General features: G+C 37.9%; 1 protein-coding gene across 2 annotated transcripts in view; it reads left to right on the top strand.

Moving 5' to 3' along the window:
* The window catches only part of Rab27 (RAS oncogene family member Rab27), a 47,704-nt gene extending 30,598 nt beyond the window's left edge, over positions 1-17,106 (top strand). For both annotated transcript variants that reach the window (XM_067111308.1, XM_067111309.1), the window contains exons 4-6: positions 5-119; positions 10,878-10,990; positions 16,694-17,106. In XM_067111308.1, coding sequence (XP_066967409.1) covers positions 5-119; positions 10,878-10,990; positions 16,694-16,886 — 421 coding nt within the window. In that variant the 3' untranslated portion in view covers positions 16,887-17,106. The remainder of the gene's footprint in view (positions 1-4; positions 120-10,877; positions 10,991-16,693) is intronic.
* The last annotated feature ends 216 nt before the right edge of the window (positions 17,107-17,322 follow it).

The raw sequence follows: 17,322 nt of genomic DNA, 5'->3' as shown, positions 1-17,322 counted from the left end.
GTAGGTTTCGTAGCTTAACCACAGCATTTTATCGGGATGCCATGGGCTTCCTGCTCCTGTTTGATTTGACTAATGAACAGTCATTCCTCGATATTAGAAGTTGGCTGGAACAACTCAAGGTAGGATGAGGAAGCAATTTGCATGTGTTGTCAAATGTTTGTGATATTGTGTAATATTTTCTTGTCTAATAAACTTAAGAAATATGTTGTGTACCATTTGTTGTTTGACTGAGAAATGGAATTTTCTTTTATATGTGGGCATTTCTTTATTTATGCAGGAATTCTTCTGTCTTCTCAGTAAAAGATGTTCCTGTCTACATATGCTTGCTTACTCTGAGAGGTTAGGTACTGTAATAGGAATTCAGAATTACTTGATAAAAGATCCAATTTTTTTTTTATTTGTGTTTAGCTATTTTACATAACAATGTCTCCTAATGAATTTCACCTCTTCATTACAGGACATAATTCCTTCAACTATTTTAAAACTATACTGAACATTGGATACCCTAATTTTGGAGTAGATTGCAAGGAAAGCAGTAGATGTCTTAAACTTTTGCAGAGATGGGTCTTTACAAAGGTTTTTAGACTTTCTATGTTGTATTTTTGTGGTAGTTGACTGATATACCAATAATCTCCAAATCAAGATGGTTATATTAACAGAAGGTGGTCTTGAGTCATACATACTGTACAGTGTGAGAGGAGTAAAACCAGCCCATGGGGTTGGTGGCTATAGGGATTAAGCCATAGCAGACCTTTTCTGCTAGTGTACTTGAAGAGTTTTGAATGGGTAGTTTTTTCCATAATTCCTACAGTAATAATAATAACTACTGTACAACTGGCTTATGATAGTTTATATTTCAGCTAACATTTTACCTTAACCTCAGGCACATACTAAAGATAAAGTGGAATGCAGGTATTGAGGCTGAATTTTAATTGATCAAGTGGAGTGTGAGTGATTATGGGGAGGTCCTCTCTTGGGCTGCTTGCCTATTGATTATGAAGTACAGTACCTGCTGGCATTATTGTTTCTTTTATGCGGATTGTGATTGGCTGCAGCCTCAGCCTGTGGAAGATAGATCCTTATTGCTGTGATGAAAATACTAATGCTCCATCAGGTTTGTGAGGGCTGGTGGGTTTCATGTTAGAACCAATGCCAAATCATTGCATCAGGGTAGGAAGTATCAAGACTTCATTTGTGATATTAAAGATAGACATATAAGGCATCTAATATTTCCAGCCTAGTCAGACATATCAGGCCTCTAATATTTCCAGCCTAGTCAGTTCTTAGCTCTGTTCCAAGATTTTACAACCAATTACTTTCTATATTGTCACAGAGCTGGAGATGAATACATAGTTCCTTTTTGAACCTGGCATGAAATTCCCATAGAGGCATGCATAATATCCATACCAATATTGTAATAAGGATGCCCTTGAATTAGGCAACTTACAGATCGAGGTTGTCATGTATATGAGCGAGGATGTTCTTAATGCCTTTTGTCGTCATTGTAGCAGTAGATGATGAGCATGATCTTTTTGTTGACTACGTTAGGGGTGACATTTTCCTGAATAATATAATGGAGGGCCTTCTCATCTTCCTTGTAGGAGGAGGACTTGGTGGCCTGGTAGGAAAGTTGTTCACTTCTCTCTGCAACATTTTGTATCCCAGGTGTTCTGTCAATATACCACCATCCTTCCAGGGCCTTCTTAATGTGGCGAGTGATGTTTTAATGAGTTCTGATCACAAATGGGCTGATCATTGGAGAGACTGAAATCTCAGGAACTTGAGAGACTACATCAATGGCTACCAGAACAAAAATGCTCATGATTATGGTGATGATTCTGTTAAGTGCTTATGTCCCCAGAAGAAGAGGAAACAGGCAAAGAAGGATGTGTTTTGAAGATACCTTGGAGTGGTTTGATATGTTGCTCTGAACTAGTCTAAACTGTGTGAAGCTTTATGTGAAAGGTAATGGGTATTGGCCTTTCTGGCAACAGCAAGCATCATCTCTGAAACAGAGAAGAGTCCAAGTGTCTTGCCAGTTTTAGCCGGCAGGAGAAGTGGGTTCTCTGTCAGTCATTGCATGTGTTCCTGTAGAGAGCTTAAAAGGAACTCCTGGAACTACACTACTTTCAGCTGTATTGGCAAGAATGGCATTAGGAAACAGCTGAAGCGATGATGGATGGCAAGCTCTGTGGCAGCAGGTGTCGAGCAGGGTCCATCACAGGAGCCTGTGATCCATATAGGACTGAGAGGCACATGGTGGAAGCTAGGCTGGCTGGCCAACATCTCATATGAGGAAGTAAGAACATCCTTGATAGGAAATGGAGACAGGATCCTTACTGAAGAGCAAGAAATTTGGAACCAAGACTCATAAACTGAAGAAGAGACATCAGACTTACTATTATATGACTCTAATAACACTTCTGGAAAAAGGTTCCACTGCTCTATCAATCACATATTGTTGGTAGGGTGAATGAGTTCAGGGTAACAAATCTTAACCTAATAATTACTACATAGCTGACGTGTCTTTCTAAAGTCAGTCTGTATATGAATTGCATGTGGTATTAGGTAGACTAGAACATTTACCACATGGTATCATTACAAATCAGAAAGAAGAACAGTGAAGCAAAGAAATACGGTACAAATACAAGGTAAAATTACAAAGAAATAATATGGAAAACAGTGACTTAAGAGAAGATACTGTAAGCACAAGAAATGCAAAAACTGAGATTGGAGATTATTGAACAGAGAAATTAAGCTGACTGATGAAGTCTGAGATTGGAAACTAACAGAGAAATTTGGCTGATTTTTTTAACCCATACCAAATGGTGAGTTAGTAGAGAAGACATACAAAATTACTAATAACCTAAAGCGAAAATGTAAAACTAAGTCTAAAGAACTCTACACAGACAAAATGTTAAAGCCTAAGGAAGCTAAATTAAGACAACAGTACAGTAAGGTACCAAATTGAATGAGGCTAACTTAAGATGAAACTTTTCTAAAGGTAAATAAAACAAAAATCCCCGGAGTAAAATAAAAAAGCAGTTCTCTGTGCACTTAACCAGAGAAAAGTAAACTCAAGTACCAAAGAAAAACCAAAAATCAGTTGTGAATCAAATGGAAACTAAATTGACTAGCTAGAGTACAGACATAAAACACACACACAGACACAAGATATGTACAAAAACTTCGAAATACAATTGTAAATGTATACCTGAAGAAGAATGGTTGTTGAAAACTCTCCTTCAAGCAATACAAAATTGGTACTTAGCAACTGTCAGTCAAGACTACAATGGTGAGCATTCATGTATCCCCACAGAAACTGAGGAAAACCTTCATAGAGAAGACCAAAGGACCGTTTTATAAAGTGGGTCTCTTTGCTTGCTGTACTGCTGAAACAGACAGCATGCCAAGTCATACATATGAAATAATAAATTAGAAGTAATAGGAAATCCTTAAAGATAAACCAAAAACCTGGGAGTCATGGGGGTGTTACTGATTTGTGATGAAACTGGAAATATGAGGGATTGAAGTTTACCCCCAAGTTCCCATGCAAACCACTTACAAAATTTTTCCTGAAACAAGGCAAAAAGAGGTGAGCAGCTGAGAAATGGGCAAAAAGATTGATACTTCTTGAATGGAGCTATGAGGGGAACACCCTTTTTTATAGACAAGAGATGATGGAGGAGATAATTTGATAATTTCAGAGTGAGGGAGGTGAAAGAATGATTGTTATTTCCCACATTAGATGCATCTCACTCCATGTGGAATGAGACAGTCTTGCTAAATTTCATTTGGTAGGTTCTTTGAATACAAAAGCAACAGGTCTTAAAGGCAGTGTTTTGTAATTTGTACAAATACCGACATCAGGTACAAGATTTTCTGTCATACCTACCGTAATATTTTGGGAATTAATTGGCAGATGATGTTGAGAATATTCATTTATCAGTAACATTACTTGTTTAAGCTGGCTTTATGTAATTGGCTTCATCCCATCCACTGTAAATATAACCTTGTTGAAATTGCCCAACTTCCACTGTCTTTAACAGAGCAGTCCAGGATTAGTGGAAGAATAAATTTGTTTGTTTTTGGTTATGTATACTGCACCAGGTTACCAAACCAGTAATGTATATGTAGAAATTTATTTTTATTTCTTCCAGCTAAATATTTTGTGTCTGTAAGAATTAATACTCAACTTACACTTATGTTTTGTGTGAAGGGCAACAAACCAAGTGCTGAATAGTTGCTTAAATCAGTAAAGTGATGACTGTAAGTCCCCCTTCCTGTTTTGGGGAATCACAAATTTCTTATGTCTGATGTGTAAATTCCTTAACTGCTTCTTTTCAAGTCATGGCCTCTCTTCTTTCCATCTGACTTTCTTAATTTGACTGCTCCTGCTCCTAAAGACTACTCCCATTCCATACCTAGCTGGTTGAGAGAGTAGCTGCATCAGTCATACCTTACTTTTCATTCTGCTGCTATTCATGCCTCCTTTTTATATGCCAGGAATTGTACTTTTGTACAGTGAAACCTCGCTTTAACGGACTAATAAAGGGGGAAAGTCGTCTGTTAAAGCCGATTGTTTTTTGAAGTGAAGTATTGTTTTTTTCGTGCCCTAATTGATGTTTATTGGTAGGCTAGCCTCGGCCTAGATGTGATAACCACTGACATACATGAAAAGATTCACATTATGAACTAAACTGATAATAAAGGTAGGAAAACTATTTTCACCTTATATATTATCGGCATATCTTAATAATAAATAGCCTATTCAAGGAATAATTCCATATCAGTGAAATCAACCTTTATCTGTGAGTGGCCAGCGAACAAAACGTAAACAAGTTATACGGTTGTGTTCACAGCAATCTTTATCGTTAGACAACCTTTCAGAAATTTTATTGGTAGTGTAATTATGGTAGTAATAATATTTAGGATAACATAATATTCATTTTTAATTAAAAATTCATTATCATTTTGGTGGTAAATAACCTTTCCGAACACTGCAGTCATATGAACGATAATTAATGAAGACATTCTCGTTTGTTAAGATGACTTCTGATATCCTGATCTCATCTCCGGCTGAAAAAAAAGTATCTGGTCAATAATATTCTGAAAAGATTAGCTGTCTTGCTCTGGTGAAAAACCCCTCTCTCTTATTTTTCATCCAACTCTTCTCTTGAGTGAATCTAGTGCTTACTCTGCCCCTTTATATTATACTTGCTATCCCTAGTGTTCCTTACTGGTAGAGTCTTTTGGGATCTTATGTCTTACAGTTCAGTAATTTTTTCTTTATGCCTCCTTAAGAAGCTTTTTGGTAAACTGGCTCCTTCTTTCTCTCTTTTGCCTACTTGTTACATCTAGCATTCATCCTTACTGATGGAAACATGCAATGGTTCATCCAGTCCCAAAAGAAGGTGACTGTTATAATCTTCCTACCTACCATTCCATTGTTTTGCCTTCTTGTATTACTAAAGTATTCAAAGCTTACCCAGCTCTTGCCTTCTTAAATAACTGTATCTCTCTTCATTTGGGTCACCAGTATGGTTCTCTGAGGGCAAGACTGACTGGGGACTTTTCTTTTCTCTGATGTTTGGTCATCTTCTGTAGGGGACTTGGAAGAATCTTCTATAGATGTTCTGAATATCTGTAAGAAATTTTGTAGTATGGTAAAACTGACTATTTTATATTCACTGTTGGTGGCACAGTATCTCCATTTCCTATCTATGTATAGTGATGTTTAGGTCTTGTTTATCTTGCCAGTTATCATCAATATATAGTAGACCCCCCGTATTTGCATTCTCACGATTCACGGAGTCACCTATTCCCGGATTTCTCTATGGAACATATACATGTATACACATTATTCGCGGAAAGTTCGCCCATTTGCAGTATTTTTCATCGAGAAATATTCAGTAATTACTGCATTTTCATATTTTCATGACTAAATGCACTTTTTGTGATAAAACTATTAAAATACTCTGGTATAAGCATTTTTATTGGTTTTTTTCCATGTGAACTATCCCAATAGGCAGTTCTAAGTGTTTTTAGAGGGGTTTTAAGTATTTGTGGATTTTAGCTATGGGGGGGGCGGTTGGTATGCATCTCCCACGAATACAGGGGTTTACTGTACTTCTATTCTTGCTTTTGTTTATGATATGTATTGCCAGAAAAGTGTGAATGCCTTATTGGGCACATTGCATTAATCCCCTCATGTCTTCCACATGATGCACATTCCTGACTGAACTTTTTGCTTTTCTTGTCTTCTGGTCATCATAACTTAGTTTTGCTCTCTTGATTGATTTTCATTCCTCTCCATTCCTTTCATTCAGTGTAATTACCTGGAGATAGTAAGTCATGTAATAGATTTATGGGACTCTGTTGAAAGGAAACTTCTTATACTTTGTTCTTTTTAATGGTTTTTCCTCATGAAAGAATCCAGCACCTCTAGATCATGGAGACTGGTTTAACTAGATGTAGGAGTCACATGAGAGGTCCTGGTTTATTCTTGGAGAAAAGTGAAAGGGCCAAATCATGGACAATTTTCTTAGCTTCACAGCCAGAAAAATTGGCCGTGTTTCCCTTAGAAACTTTAAAGTGCAGTTGTGTGAATAGTACTATATACTCTCAGGAAAAATATGGTGCATCATCCTCTGCTAGTGCTCTACACTCCCTGTACCGTCATGATGACCATTTGATAGATTTTAAGAATTAGCAACTTTGTACAAAGATGTTTGCTAAATTGAATTATGAAGAAAAAGGACACGAACAACAGAGATGTTTGCTGCATTGGATTATGAAATATGCACAGAAACAAGGGAGAAAAAACAGGATGATATATTGCCAAGAATCTTCAGCTGGATATTTTTTTATCCACAGCAACTTGAGGATACTTGACTTGTCCTATGAAAAAGTGACCATCTGGGAAAATTATCTTGGGGGTGTTTTTTTCATTATTCATTTTATATTTACCAGTGTTATTGCTTCAGGTTAGTGTAAGTCCATTTTGTTGCCCAAATGCTGAAAGACCTTGGGGATCCTGATTCGGTGATCTTAATGAAGGAATACAAATTATAGAAACACAATAAGTTCTTGGATCTCTCACACTCATCAGCATGGACTACACAGAACTTTGAAGATGAGAAATGTCAGATCCAACAAACAGACTTGTGAAGTGGATCATAATCCCTTTTTTATGGAGCCTTTTAGTGGAACCCAATGCATTCTTAGGACAAGTCTTCAGAAACTAAATTGAAGTTGCTTATTGACTTGTGTATCTTCAAGAATAAAATGTGAATTACAGTGGGTAAACTCGACCCATGTATAAGTGCCGATATTAATTATTCAGTGGTAAGAGGCCTACTGAGGGTAGTTCATGAGAGAAGATCAGGAGTATGCTTTTTTTTTCATACCCAGAGAGAACACTTACATGTACCTGACTAGAGCAAAATTGTAAAGAGCCTTAATGGTAGAAACTTTTCATGTCTCATGTCTGTTGAGAAGTGCAAGTCTGTTTTAAAGTATCTCTGCAGTGCATTTGTTGATTAAAGTCTGAGTCTTTGATGTAAGAGCTGTAACTGTGCACTCTTTCAAGATAGTGGGGCTGTTCCCCAGATTTTACTGTAGAGTGTGACATTTTGGTTGAATATGGTCACATAGATTCCTGGATACTTGATCAGTAGGACCATTAGTTGCACGTAAGCCAGATTAGCTCCTCACCATCATTTTCTTGGTAGTTTTGCACAGTTAGAACCAATACACAATTTGCCATCCAGTCATAGTGTTTCACATTTAGTAGTAAGTACTGTATGCTTGTTTTATTGCACTACCACAACTAACCAGTTACAGCATAAGAGAAATAATCCATGTAGAGACCCTAGATCTGAATCAAGTTACAAGTCTTTCTACTCTCTCTTTCCCCTAATTTCTTTTCATCCTTAAACCTAACTGTCCAAATTCTCCTCATACATGAAATTTCCTGTTGCTGAATAAGCTACCTGGTTCCAGCAACATTAAAACACTGTACCTCTAAACATAATTAAAAGATAAGAGGTTGTTGATTTATATGGATATAAAAAATTGAAATAATATATTTCATAGAGGTGAACCTGTTATTTGGTGTTCTTCATCTAACCCATTGATTCAAATCTCTAGGCTGTAGGGAGTTTAGGATTGAGAGCATTTGACAAGTGAGACAAGGATCCCCCTAAAGGCTGAAAGTGTCATATATTGCTTTACTAAGTTAAATACAGTACAGGAGTGAAAATGTTGAATAGGCAAGGGAATCCTTCCCACCCCACTCCTTACGTTATGGGGAAAGTTCAGCCCAATTTGTCACTAACTAGTAGATTTTTCAATACAGTATTTGGTTTTTTCTGATGTTAATGGAGCACAGTGAGTAAGATGGAGACGGTGGAGTTTCCAGCATTCCGTAGGACGGGCCTTTCTAGCATCCCTTGACATTAAAGAAACTTTTCACATCTTAGTCCTTGTATCTTTGAAGTACAGTAATACTTTTGCTTCATTTGGGCAAAGAAGTTATTCCTGTTTTGAGTTCCACTTTTCAGATGGGAAGTTGATCTGCAAGTCTTTACCAGGACCTTGGCACCAGTTTTAGCATGGGTTCATGAGGCAGCATGAGACTTCAGAGATACCTGGACAACTTTCTGTGATAGCAGCAACAGCTTGTGAATTGCAATGACATTCACTGCTATTAATGTTAGTTGTGTCTGCACCGAGGATTTGTGTTAACTTGGGGAAGCCAACTTGGTGCCATTAGTAAGAGCTACATACCTGGGTATGGACATCAATATGGAATCGACTATGGTTTGCTGGACAGAGGACAGGCTCAGGGAGTTGTTCTCCATTATCCAGGAATCTGGATCCTCCTGCCACATTTTGTCAAACCATAACCAGGCATCTTGTGACTGGAGATGCCAACCTTCACAACTGCTTTTGACTGTGGTGGTTTCAACTGCAGCTTGCAAGGTGATGGTCAGCAGTGTCTACCAGACGATTATGTGGTTGTAGCCTCAGAGAATATTTAAGAAGGCTCTTCAGTAGTGGCAAGACCTGCCCTCTTGCAGTACTTGAACTTTGTAGCCTAGATTAGGGTTCTTCAGCAGAATTGCAGTGCTCCTCCAGCACTTCAAGGAGGAAGTCTTTGAGGGGCACTTAATCCCCCTGACTGGTACCTTTCCTAGCCCTCAAGTATCTTGAATAGTCTGTATATGAACCACTTGCAACAGGCATCATTGTTAGATCTCACAATGGAAACAGTCTTTCTACTGCCATTTGCATCTTTGAGACAGATGGGTCAGAAAAGACTCTTGCACTGTTTGAATAGTCACATATGCTAGAGGTTGGACATTGTTGGGGCTGTCAATTCTCTGGAGTCTGTAGTGAAGACGTAAACAAGTAGCCAGGACCATACAAAAGTACCATTCACCATCCCTTCCCTGTCATATATCTCTTAAGTAGGATGACTTTCTGCTCTCTCCAATTGGGGCTGTTTGATTGTATGTGTGAAGAACCAGGGATCAGAGAGGTGACAGCTCTAAAAAATTTGTCTTTGTGGCATTGGAGCAGGTAGTGAGAAATATGATTACCTATTAGCTCTCATCCAGAGAACCTACAGTTGCAAGTCAGATGGCTAAGTACATTATGGAAGAGAGCCGAGTCCACTAAGATGGAGCCTACTCTGCTGTCGTTCTGTAAACATAATATGGATGAATCTCTTGTTTTGGTGAGCCTTATGTTATCTTTAGGGGAAGATAATGAGAGTCTTCACCTTCCACTTTGTGGAACTTCATTTATTATGGTAACAAGAGACAGCGGAATTTCAGTCATTCATGGTAACATGAGACAGATTTCTTTTGATAGCAGCATCTACATCTCATGTGAATGGTAAGGGGATCTGTGTTAAACTTGAGGAGACTACAAGTACAGTACTGTACCTTGCTTTACATTGTGGGTTCATCTTGATTGTGAACATTTTGAGTTATCAGAGCTTACATACCTGACTCATAACAGTCCTCAAGTGTTCTGGGTGTCACAGATACTTGTATATATACTCTGGTACTTCCAGCAACTAAATTATGATTTGGAAAAATATATGAACCATGGGTTGTGATGGAACAAAAACTGTAAGTTACCTTAAAGACCCATCAGTCATATATAAAACAGAGATCCAGCCTTCTAAACCACAACTCTCACAGCCTCATTTCCAAACTACTCAAATTTGAGGTGAATCCATAGGTGGCATAAGCTACATACTATACTTTTTTTTTTTGTCTGTTAGACTAAAACTTATGGGTCCAGGGATATTTGAAACTGCAAATATGCGTATTTATATGATTGATGGATTTGTATGAAAAATCTAGTTGTGTGATTTAGTTCAGTATTTATATCAAAAGTCATGACTTGAGGTAATTTTAATTTTCAGTGTTCTACAAAGCACTGTTTAAGATTAAAAAATTTTTATAGTTAATTTTATGAAGATAGCATGGGTTTCATAAAAAATTCAAGACAATGCTCATTGTGTTTCTTAGAAATTAGGTAAATATGTAGTTTTTCCACATGACTTGTAACTTGAAATAATAAAGTCCATAGTTTGGGGGAAGTTCATGCTATAGATTAATTATTTTATAATTACCTTTGTATGTCTACCACATAACTTTTAATTATCTGTTTATGAACAGAGTATTTACAGTCTTGTAGTTATATAAAAGTTTATGGTTAGGTAATCATTTAATATGTTATTTATGGTCTTCAGTCATAATAATTTAAAATAAAATAAAGATAATTGTTTATCGGTAATATAAATGTTTTAAAATTATTCTCAAATAAGTTTGGAAGTTATTGTTACTTTTTTTTTACAGACACATGCATACTGTGACAATCCTGACATAATATTATGTGGGAATAAAGTAGACTTGAGTGACCAGCGAATTATATCAGAGCAGCGAGCAAAGGAAGTTGCAGAGAAATTTGGGTAACTATTGAAAAGATGTTTTTGTAAGGTACATGGTATTTATTCTTCAAAGCATGGTCCCCGTAGGGGGGTAGTACCATCAGTGCACCTCACGTGGTGTACTGTAGACATTACTAAAGGTTCTTTGCAGTGTCCCTTCGACCCCTAGCTGCAACCCATTTCATTCCTTGTACTGTACCTCGATTCATGTCATTCTTCTATCTCGCTATCCACCCTCTCTTAACAAATATTTTATTGTGCAACTGCAAGGTTTTCCTCCTGTTACACCTTTCAGACCTACCTACTCTCAATTTCCTTTCTAGCTCTGAATGACCTCATAGGTCCCAGTGCTTGGCCTGTGGCGTAAACTCTATACAGGCAGCCCTGGTTAATGGCGATCTGGTTTTATGGCACTTGTCTAACGATGAAAATCGACAATTATCTTCGCCAAAAATCGCTGATTTCTGCTTATTGGCGCTGATAACTGAAAATTGGCGCTTTTCGGCGCCGACAAGCCCCGAAAAAGTGCTAAAACTCTCTGACTTTTGGTTATTATCACACCCTCAGAATGGAACCCCCATTGATAACCGGGGACTGCCTGTATTCAGTTCAGTTCAAAGCTTGTTGCATTATTCAGTAGAAAAAAAAAGTATCAGATTTAGAGCTATCATATTTTTACATTATTATTTATGTATGTAATTTATTCCAATTTATGTATGTAATTTTTTCCAGTTAAACATATAACCATATTAATAACATATCACTTCCTCTCTTTCTAATGGTAGACTTGATAATTCACATGAATGTGTTATTTTGTAATTTAAGAATGGAATACAGGATTTGTTGTCTATTGTTTAACTTTCTGAATTCTAACATTTTTTTTTTAGAAATATAAAGTTAACTGCTTTACATGTCTCATTATGTTTACATTAAATAGGTTTGATATTTTAGTTTTTAAAACAAGATTTTGGGGGGTTCTGTGAGGTCAGTAAGTCCAGTTTCATGTTGGGATTATGAAGGAGGCTGAATAGCAGCAGTTGTATCAATATATAAAAGTAAAGCTAAAACCATTATGACCAATTTAGCTCTAATTACGATTTTATCCTATGCAAAGTTAAACTATGAAGTCAGGATCCTGAAGAGACATTCTACACATAATGAGTTGTTTGAAAGTAATCAAACTTAGTTTCTGATATGTTACTGTTTTTCTCCATTTTTTGAGCTAATGTTGAAATGGTTACTAGTTCCTGATGGAATGAATAATCTGAGTTGCAGGAACACCTCAACTTAACAGACTTCTTCTCTTATCAGCTACATTATCATCATTATGTTTTGTTTGGCAACCAGTTTAGATGCCATACTTTTTTTAATTAAATCTCTGAAATTGAATGGTAGTGAAAGTACAGGTTAGTTTAGGTTAGGAACTATGTGGAATTGCTGTTAGCTGTAAGATATGTAGGAAATATTTGGGTGCAGGCTATAATAAGGGGTCTTTGTTACTTATCAGAAAATCAGGTACCCAAAGTGTCCTAGGTTGAGGTGCTACAGTATAAAAATTGTGATTTAGTATTCTAGGGTAGACAGGCTTGGCAAGGCAAGATAATTAATGACATTATGTGATGGGTAACTTCTCTTGATTTTCACTTGAGTGTCAGCAGTAACTAAGTATTAGTTGATTTTACCTTACATTTATTACTTACAATAAGTCGGACACCCAAAGTCTGTTAAGGTACTACTGTATAAAAAAAAAATTGTCAGTTATTCTGCTGTAGACTTAGGCTTGGCAAGGTAAAAAAAATTAATGACATTAGGTGAGATGGTGTAACTTTTCTTGAATTTTGTGATGTAAGCTGTAACTAAGAATTAGTTGATTTTATTAACTAATTTACAAACTACCCTAGTACTGTACCAAGAAAAGACTTAAGTCACGGTGTTCATGGAAGCTCCTATTCCTTGTTATCCCTATTTAACTTTCTGGTCCTGATGTATTCATAGTAATGGCAAATACAACTGTACTATAGAAAAACAACCATTTGTATTGCTGATGTCATTTATGTGGAACAGAAGCACAAGAGGCTACTTTAAGCTTGATAACATAGACACTACATCCTAGATGATGGAATTTGTTATGGTCATATGGTCTCTGCTTGACGCCTCTTCATTGAAAGTGTCACTCTGATGACTGGAAACAGGGAGCAGGAAATGCAAGATACAAAGATTGATTCTTTTACAGATAGTGAGAGTGATTATACTCTATCACAAAAACCATGTGTGGTCCATTGGGCTAGGTGTGACCTATTTCATTTCTTTATCTCGCTTCCACTTTCCATAGAAAGTTGTCGAGAAATTTTGTCCCCTTAATGGAATAACAAGCCAGCCTCACATTTATAAAGCAGTGCTGTAACAGCAAACAAGCAGTTTTTCTCAGTGGCCTGATTAAACAACTACTACATAATATGTTGATCATTCATCTTCTTTGGAGGATCTTTCTCAGGAGGAGGATTGGAAATGCAGTCTTGAAGAGGGCCAGAGAGTTTGCTTCCCACCATCATGAGTTCAGTATGGCACCTGTAACCCCAGAAGGACAAACCTTAATGATTCTGAATAAAATTATAGGAAGCCAAATTCTCTGGCCAAAAGTTCAGATTCTTAAAGGACCTAGATAATTCCAAGCTATGAGTGCCACCAGAGAAGACAATGAGGTATGAAAGTTCCAGTGACTAAAGTTAATGGCCTTGCCATGCTGAAACCAAATCATGCTTGATCGGATATGTGCTTGCAAGGGTAACTACCTAAAAACAGCAATTGCTCATGACATTCCTTATCCACGAGTGACTTTTTTGCTATTGGTGGCTCTTGGGGCGAGTGTAGCTACTCAAAAGACCCTGGTGATAACAATGGTAAGTCATGTAGCTTAGCTATTTTCAAACATGGCTCTTGTTAACTCCTCAACTTAACAGATTTCTGTACTTAGCTACATTATGATGAACAGATTTCTGTACTTAGCTACATTATGGTGATTATATTTTGTCATGCTGCCATTGTAGAGGATATATTTTTAGATAAATCCCTTAAACTGAATGTTAAGTGTAAAGTGTAGGTTAGATATAGGTTAAAAAACTCTGCAATAGTTGTAAGATGTAAGATCTTTAAGAAATATTCAAGTGCAGGCTATCATACTGTGTAGGGTCTTCATTACTTAACGGACTATGTTACTTGTCAGAAAGCCAGAGTCCCAAAGTGTTAAGTTGAGGTACTGCTGTAGATTGTCCAAGTAAATTTGTTTGCTAGTATTGCTTTAGTCATTCATTGCTCCTATTGCTTGCTCGATAGTGTGGCCTTTGTCAAGATCTCTATCTGAAAGCCTATTCGATGGTGTTGGCTGGAGGTGGGTGTTGGACAGGGTACCACTTACTGGTGTGATTGGTATGATAGATGAAGATATCTGGTGTTTCTCTCTCTTTCTTTCCCTATGGCCTAGGTGTTTAGCACCAGGATAGTTACCACTAATTTATCTTTGTGATAGGGGGGAGAAATATGGTTTCTTTTATTGTGCTGATGCTTAGTTTTCCAGTATTTGTACTGCCTCAAGAAGGTGAAGGCATCACCAGTCTAGCTCTTGGTCTGTAATTTTTGTGCATTTTTATAAGGTCTTTTCTTTTGGGTCTTTTATTGTGATTTTGTTCGTAATGATTAAAAATGACCCCATCTTGAAAGTAGTAGGAGATATGCTTAGGATGTTTGTTAGAAGTCATCCTGATTTATGAATGGTGGCATCCTCTCTTTGGGTATGTCAGCAATCAGCTACATCTCATGATATATGAGTGGTGGCATCCTTCCGCTGGGTATGCAAGCAACCAGCTACCAGCTCAGGAATGTATTTGAAGAGAGGTAGTGTCATATAAGAGTTTACATGCCTGGTGGAAGGTCACATCAATAATATTTCGGGTTTACTTCTACCACTCTCTAGGTATCTCTCCTGCCACCTTCAAGGAGGGCCATCTTAAATCATTACAAACAAAATCACAATAAAAGACCCAAAATAAAAGAGCTTATAAAAAGCACAACACTTACAGATCATATGCCAGACCACCAACACCTGTACCTTCTTGAGGCATCACATGCTAAAAAAGTCTGGTGTGACCATCTCTTCTACAGGTGAAGAGGCAGCTCGTACCTCTGGGGATCTATAGGGTCTTGAGGAACCTCCTTTGGAACCCCTTCAGGCTGAGCTAGAGCACCATTTTTGAGAGGTTATTTTTGTTCATTCATGTGCCATTAATCTTAGAAGGAATCCTTGGCTTGTTATCTGCCCATGGTTTCATCAACTGAGCTAGACTCGGGCAACTCCCTGCAGGTGTGACCATCTATCAGGCTGCATTGGTCTCAGTTGGCTTGTGTTTTGGGGGAAATGAATGCCCAGATCTGTGGGTCAAGGAGTTCATTTACCTCTAGCAGACTGAGCAAACTTCTCCCCTCATCACTTTCACACCACCGGAGGAACTATACTCTGGAGGATTTGGAGGCTACTCCATTGCTGTTGGCTGTATCAGTTTGCCTGCTGACAAACAACTTACTCACGACACTCTCAGGCTTTTCTTTTAATGCTGTGGAAGCCAGTGCATTGGAGTTAGTGATGGTGAATCTCTGCAGGTTGTCTCTAGTGGATGAACATTTGCCTTCAGACAAGAGCAACATCCGAGGTTGCTGGTGTCGAGTGGTAGGAGGGCCCTTACCTTCTTGGTGCAGGTCGCCAAGCAATGGGCAAACCTGGTTCTTGCAAGAGAGAGAGAATTCTGTAATTGCTCTGTAGTCAGCTGTCCCTCAAGAGTAGCTTCCCATTGCAGAACAGTTTGGTGTTGGGCTCACCTCTTCTCTAACATCCATAAAATATAGAGGCCATGGTTGAGCTTCAGAGGGAGGATTTCCAGAGCTCATCTTCAGCTGTGCTGTGTCCTTCAAACCCTTGCAGGGGGCAAAGGTGCCAATCACTAAACCTTTGGGTTCATCCAAGCTCTTTATGTCTGGTGTACTGGAGAACCTGTGCTTTAGTAGCCCAGTCCTCTGCCTCTTCCAAGAAAGGTGAGAAGTCCTCCCTGTCCTCTTTTCTCTGGCCAGCCCAGGAAGGGAGGAAAGGGTAAGAAGGGAGGCGTCGCTGAAAGTGGCAATCCCCCTTTCCCCACTGCCATGAGTAGAAAGTTTCTTGTCATGCCATTGGGCAAAGTGGCAGCAACAGGGAGTGGAGCTTTGGGTCATATTAGTCCTCCAGGATGGATACAGGCTTTTGTTCAAGGGCATTCTCCAGAATTTTGGTAATCTCAGGCCTTGTTGATAGCAGTGGAAATGGTGATGGATGAAGATGTCATTGGAAATTGTAGACCATTAGCCTCTGGGTTATTCCAGTCATCTTTTCTGTAACACATACAGAAAAGAACTGGAGTGCTCTGTGCACGATGTGTCCCACTCAGTTAAAGGCTATTTTATGATGAGTGGGTTTGTGATACAGGGCTATACTTTATTCAATTTAATAGGTCAGTCGGCTATTTGCCATTTGGTTTGTTCCTGCTTTAAAGGATGTTGGCATACTAAAAATGAGGATTGTAATTTGTATTTTGTTTTATTAGCTGTAATAACCTTTGTAAGGTTGCAAAATTGTGATGCTTTTAGCCTAATATTGCTATCCATGCCTCCTAACCTCTTTCATTGCTTAAATTTTGTTTCCAGGCTTCACTATATTGAAACTTCAGCTGCATCAGGCCAGAATGTTGAAGCTGCTGTTAACTATCTCCTTGATGCAGTTATGAAGAGAATGGAACTGGCAGTAGATTCCAGTCGTCTTCCTGGCCGGAGAGGCAGAGCAAAAACACTAAATCAAGAGGATGATGAAGCCGAGATGGATTCCAGTTGTTCTTGCTAGTGAAAGTCATTTTGGCTTGATCTTAGTTTTTGTCAACTGCCTAGTCATTATTAGTAACTTGAATTTTCAGGTCTTACACAGAACTATCCTTTGTAATTGTATCCAATCTAGTTCATTGAAGTCTCTATTTTTTATTTCAGTAGAATGAATTCTTATGCAGTCTCTTCACATATATACATTGTGATCCATTAATCAGTAAATAAAAGTGTCATATCATTAAGGGAATCTTAATAACTAGTAATGCCTTACCTTATTCTAACCTCTCATTGGTTCCTATAATTTTTTGTTCCTACAGGGTACCAAGTATAATGCCTTTTAAATGGAGATTATCTTTTATGCATGGCTGAATGGTTGAATGCACGTAGTTACAAAGTTAGCTGGATATCACCCTTGGATGAATGTAGCTTTGTGTGCACTCCCATGTTTCTTTGCTAGA

Source organism: Macrobrachium rosenbergii, chromosome 11 (assembly GCF_040412425.1).
Source record: "Macrobrachium rosenbergii isolate ZJJX-2024 chromosome 11, ASM4041242v1, whole genome shotgun sequence".
In the NCBI taxonomy this organism is placed as follows: domain Eukaryota; kingdom Metazoa; phylum Arthropoda; class Malacostraca; order Decapoda; family Palaemonidae; genus Macrobrachium; species Macrobrachium rosenbergii.
The sequence above is the reverse complement of the archived record's forward strand: the minus strand, read 5'-3'. Positions and strand labels throughout refer to the sequence as shown.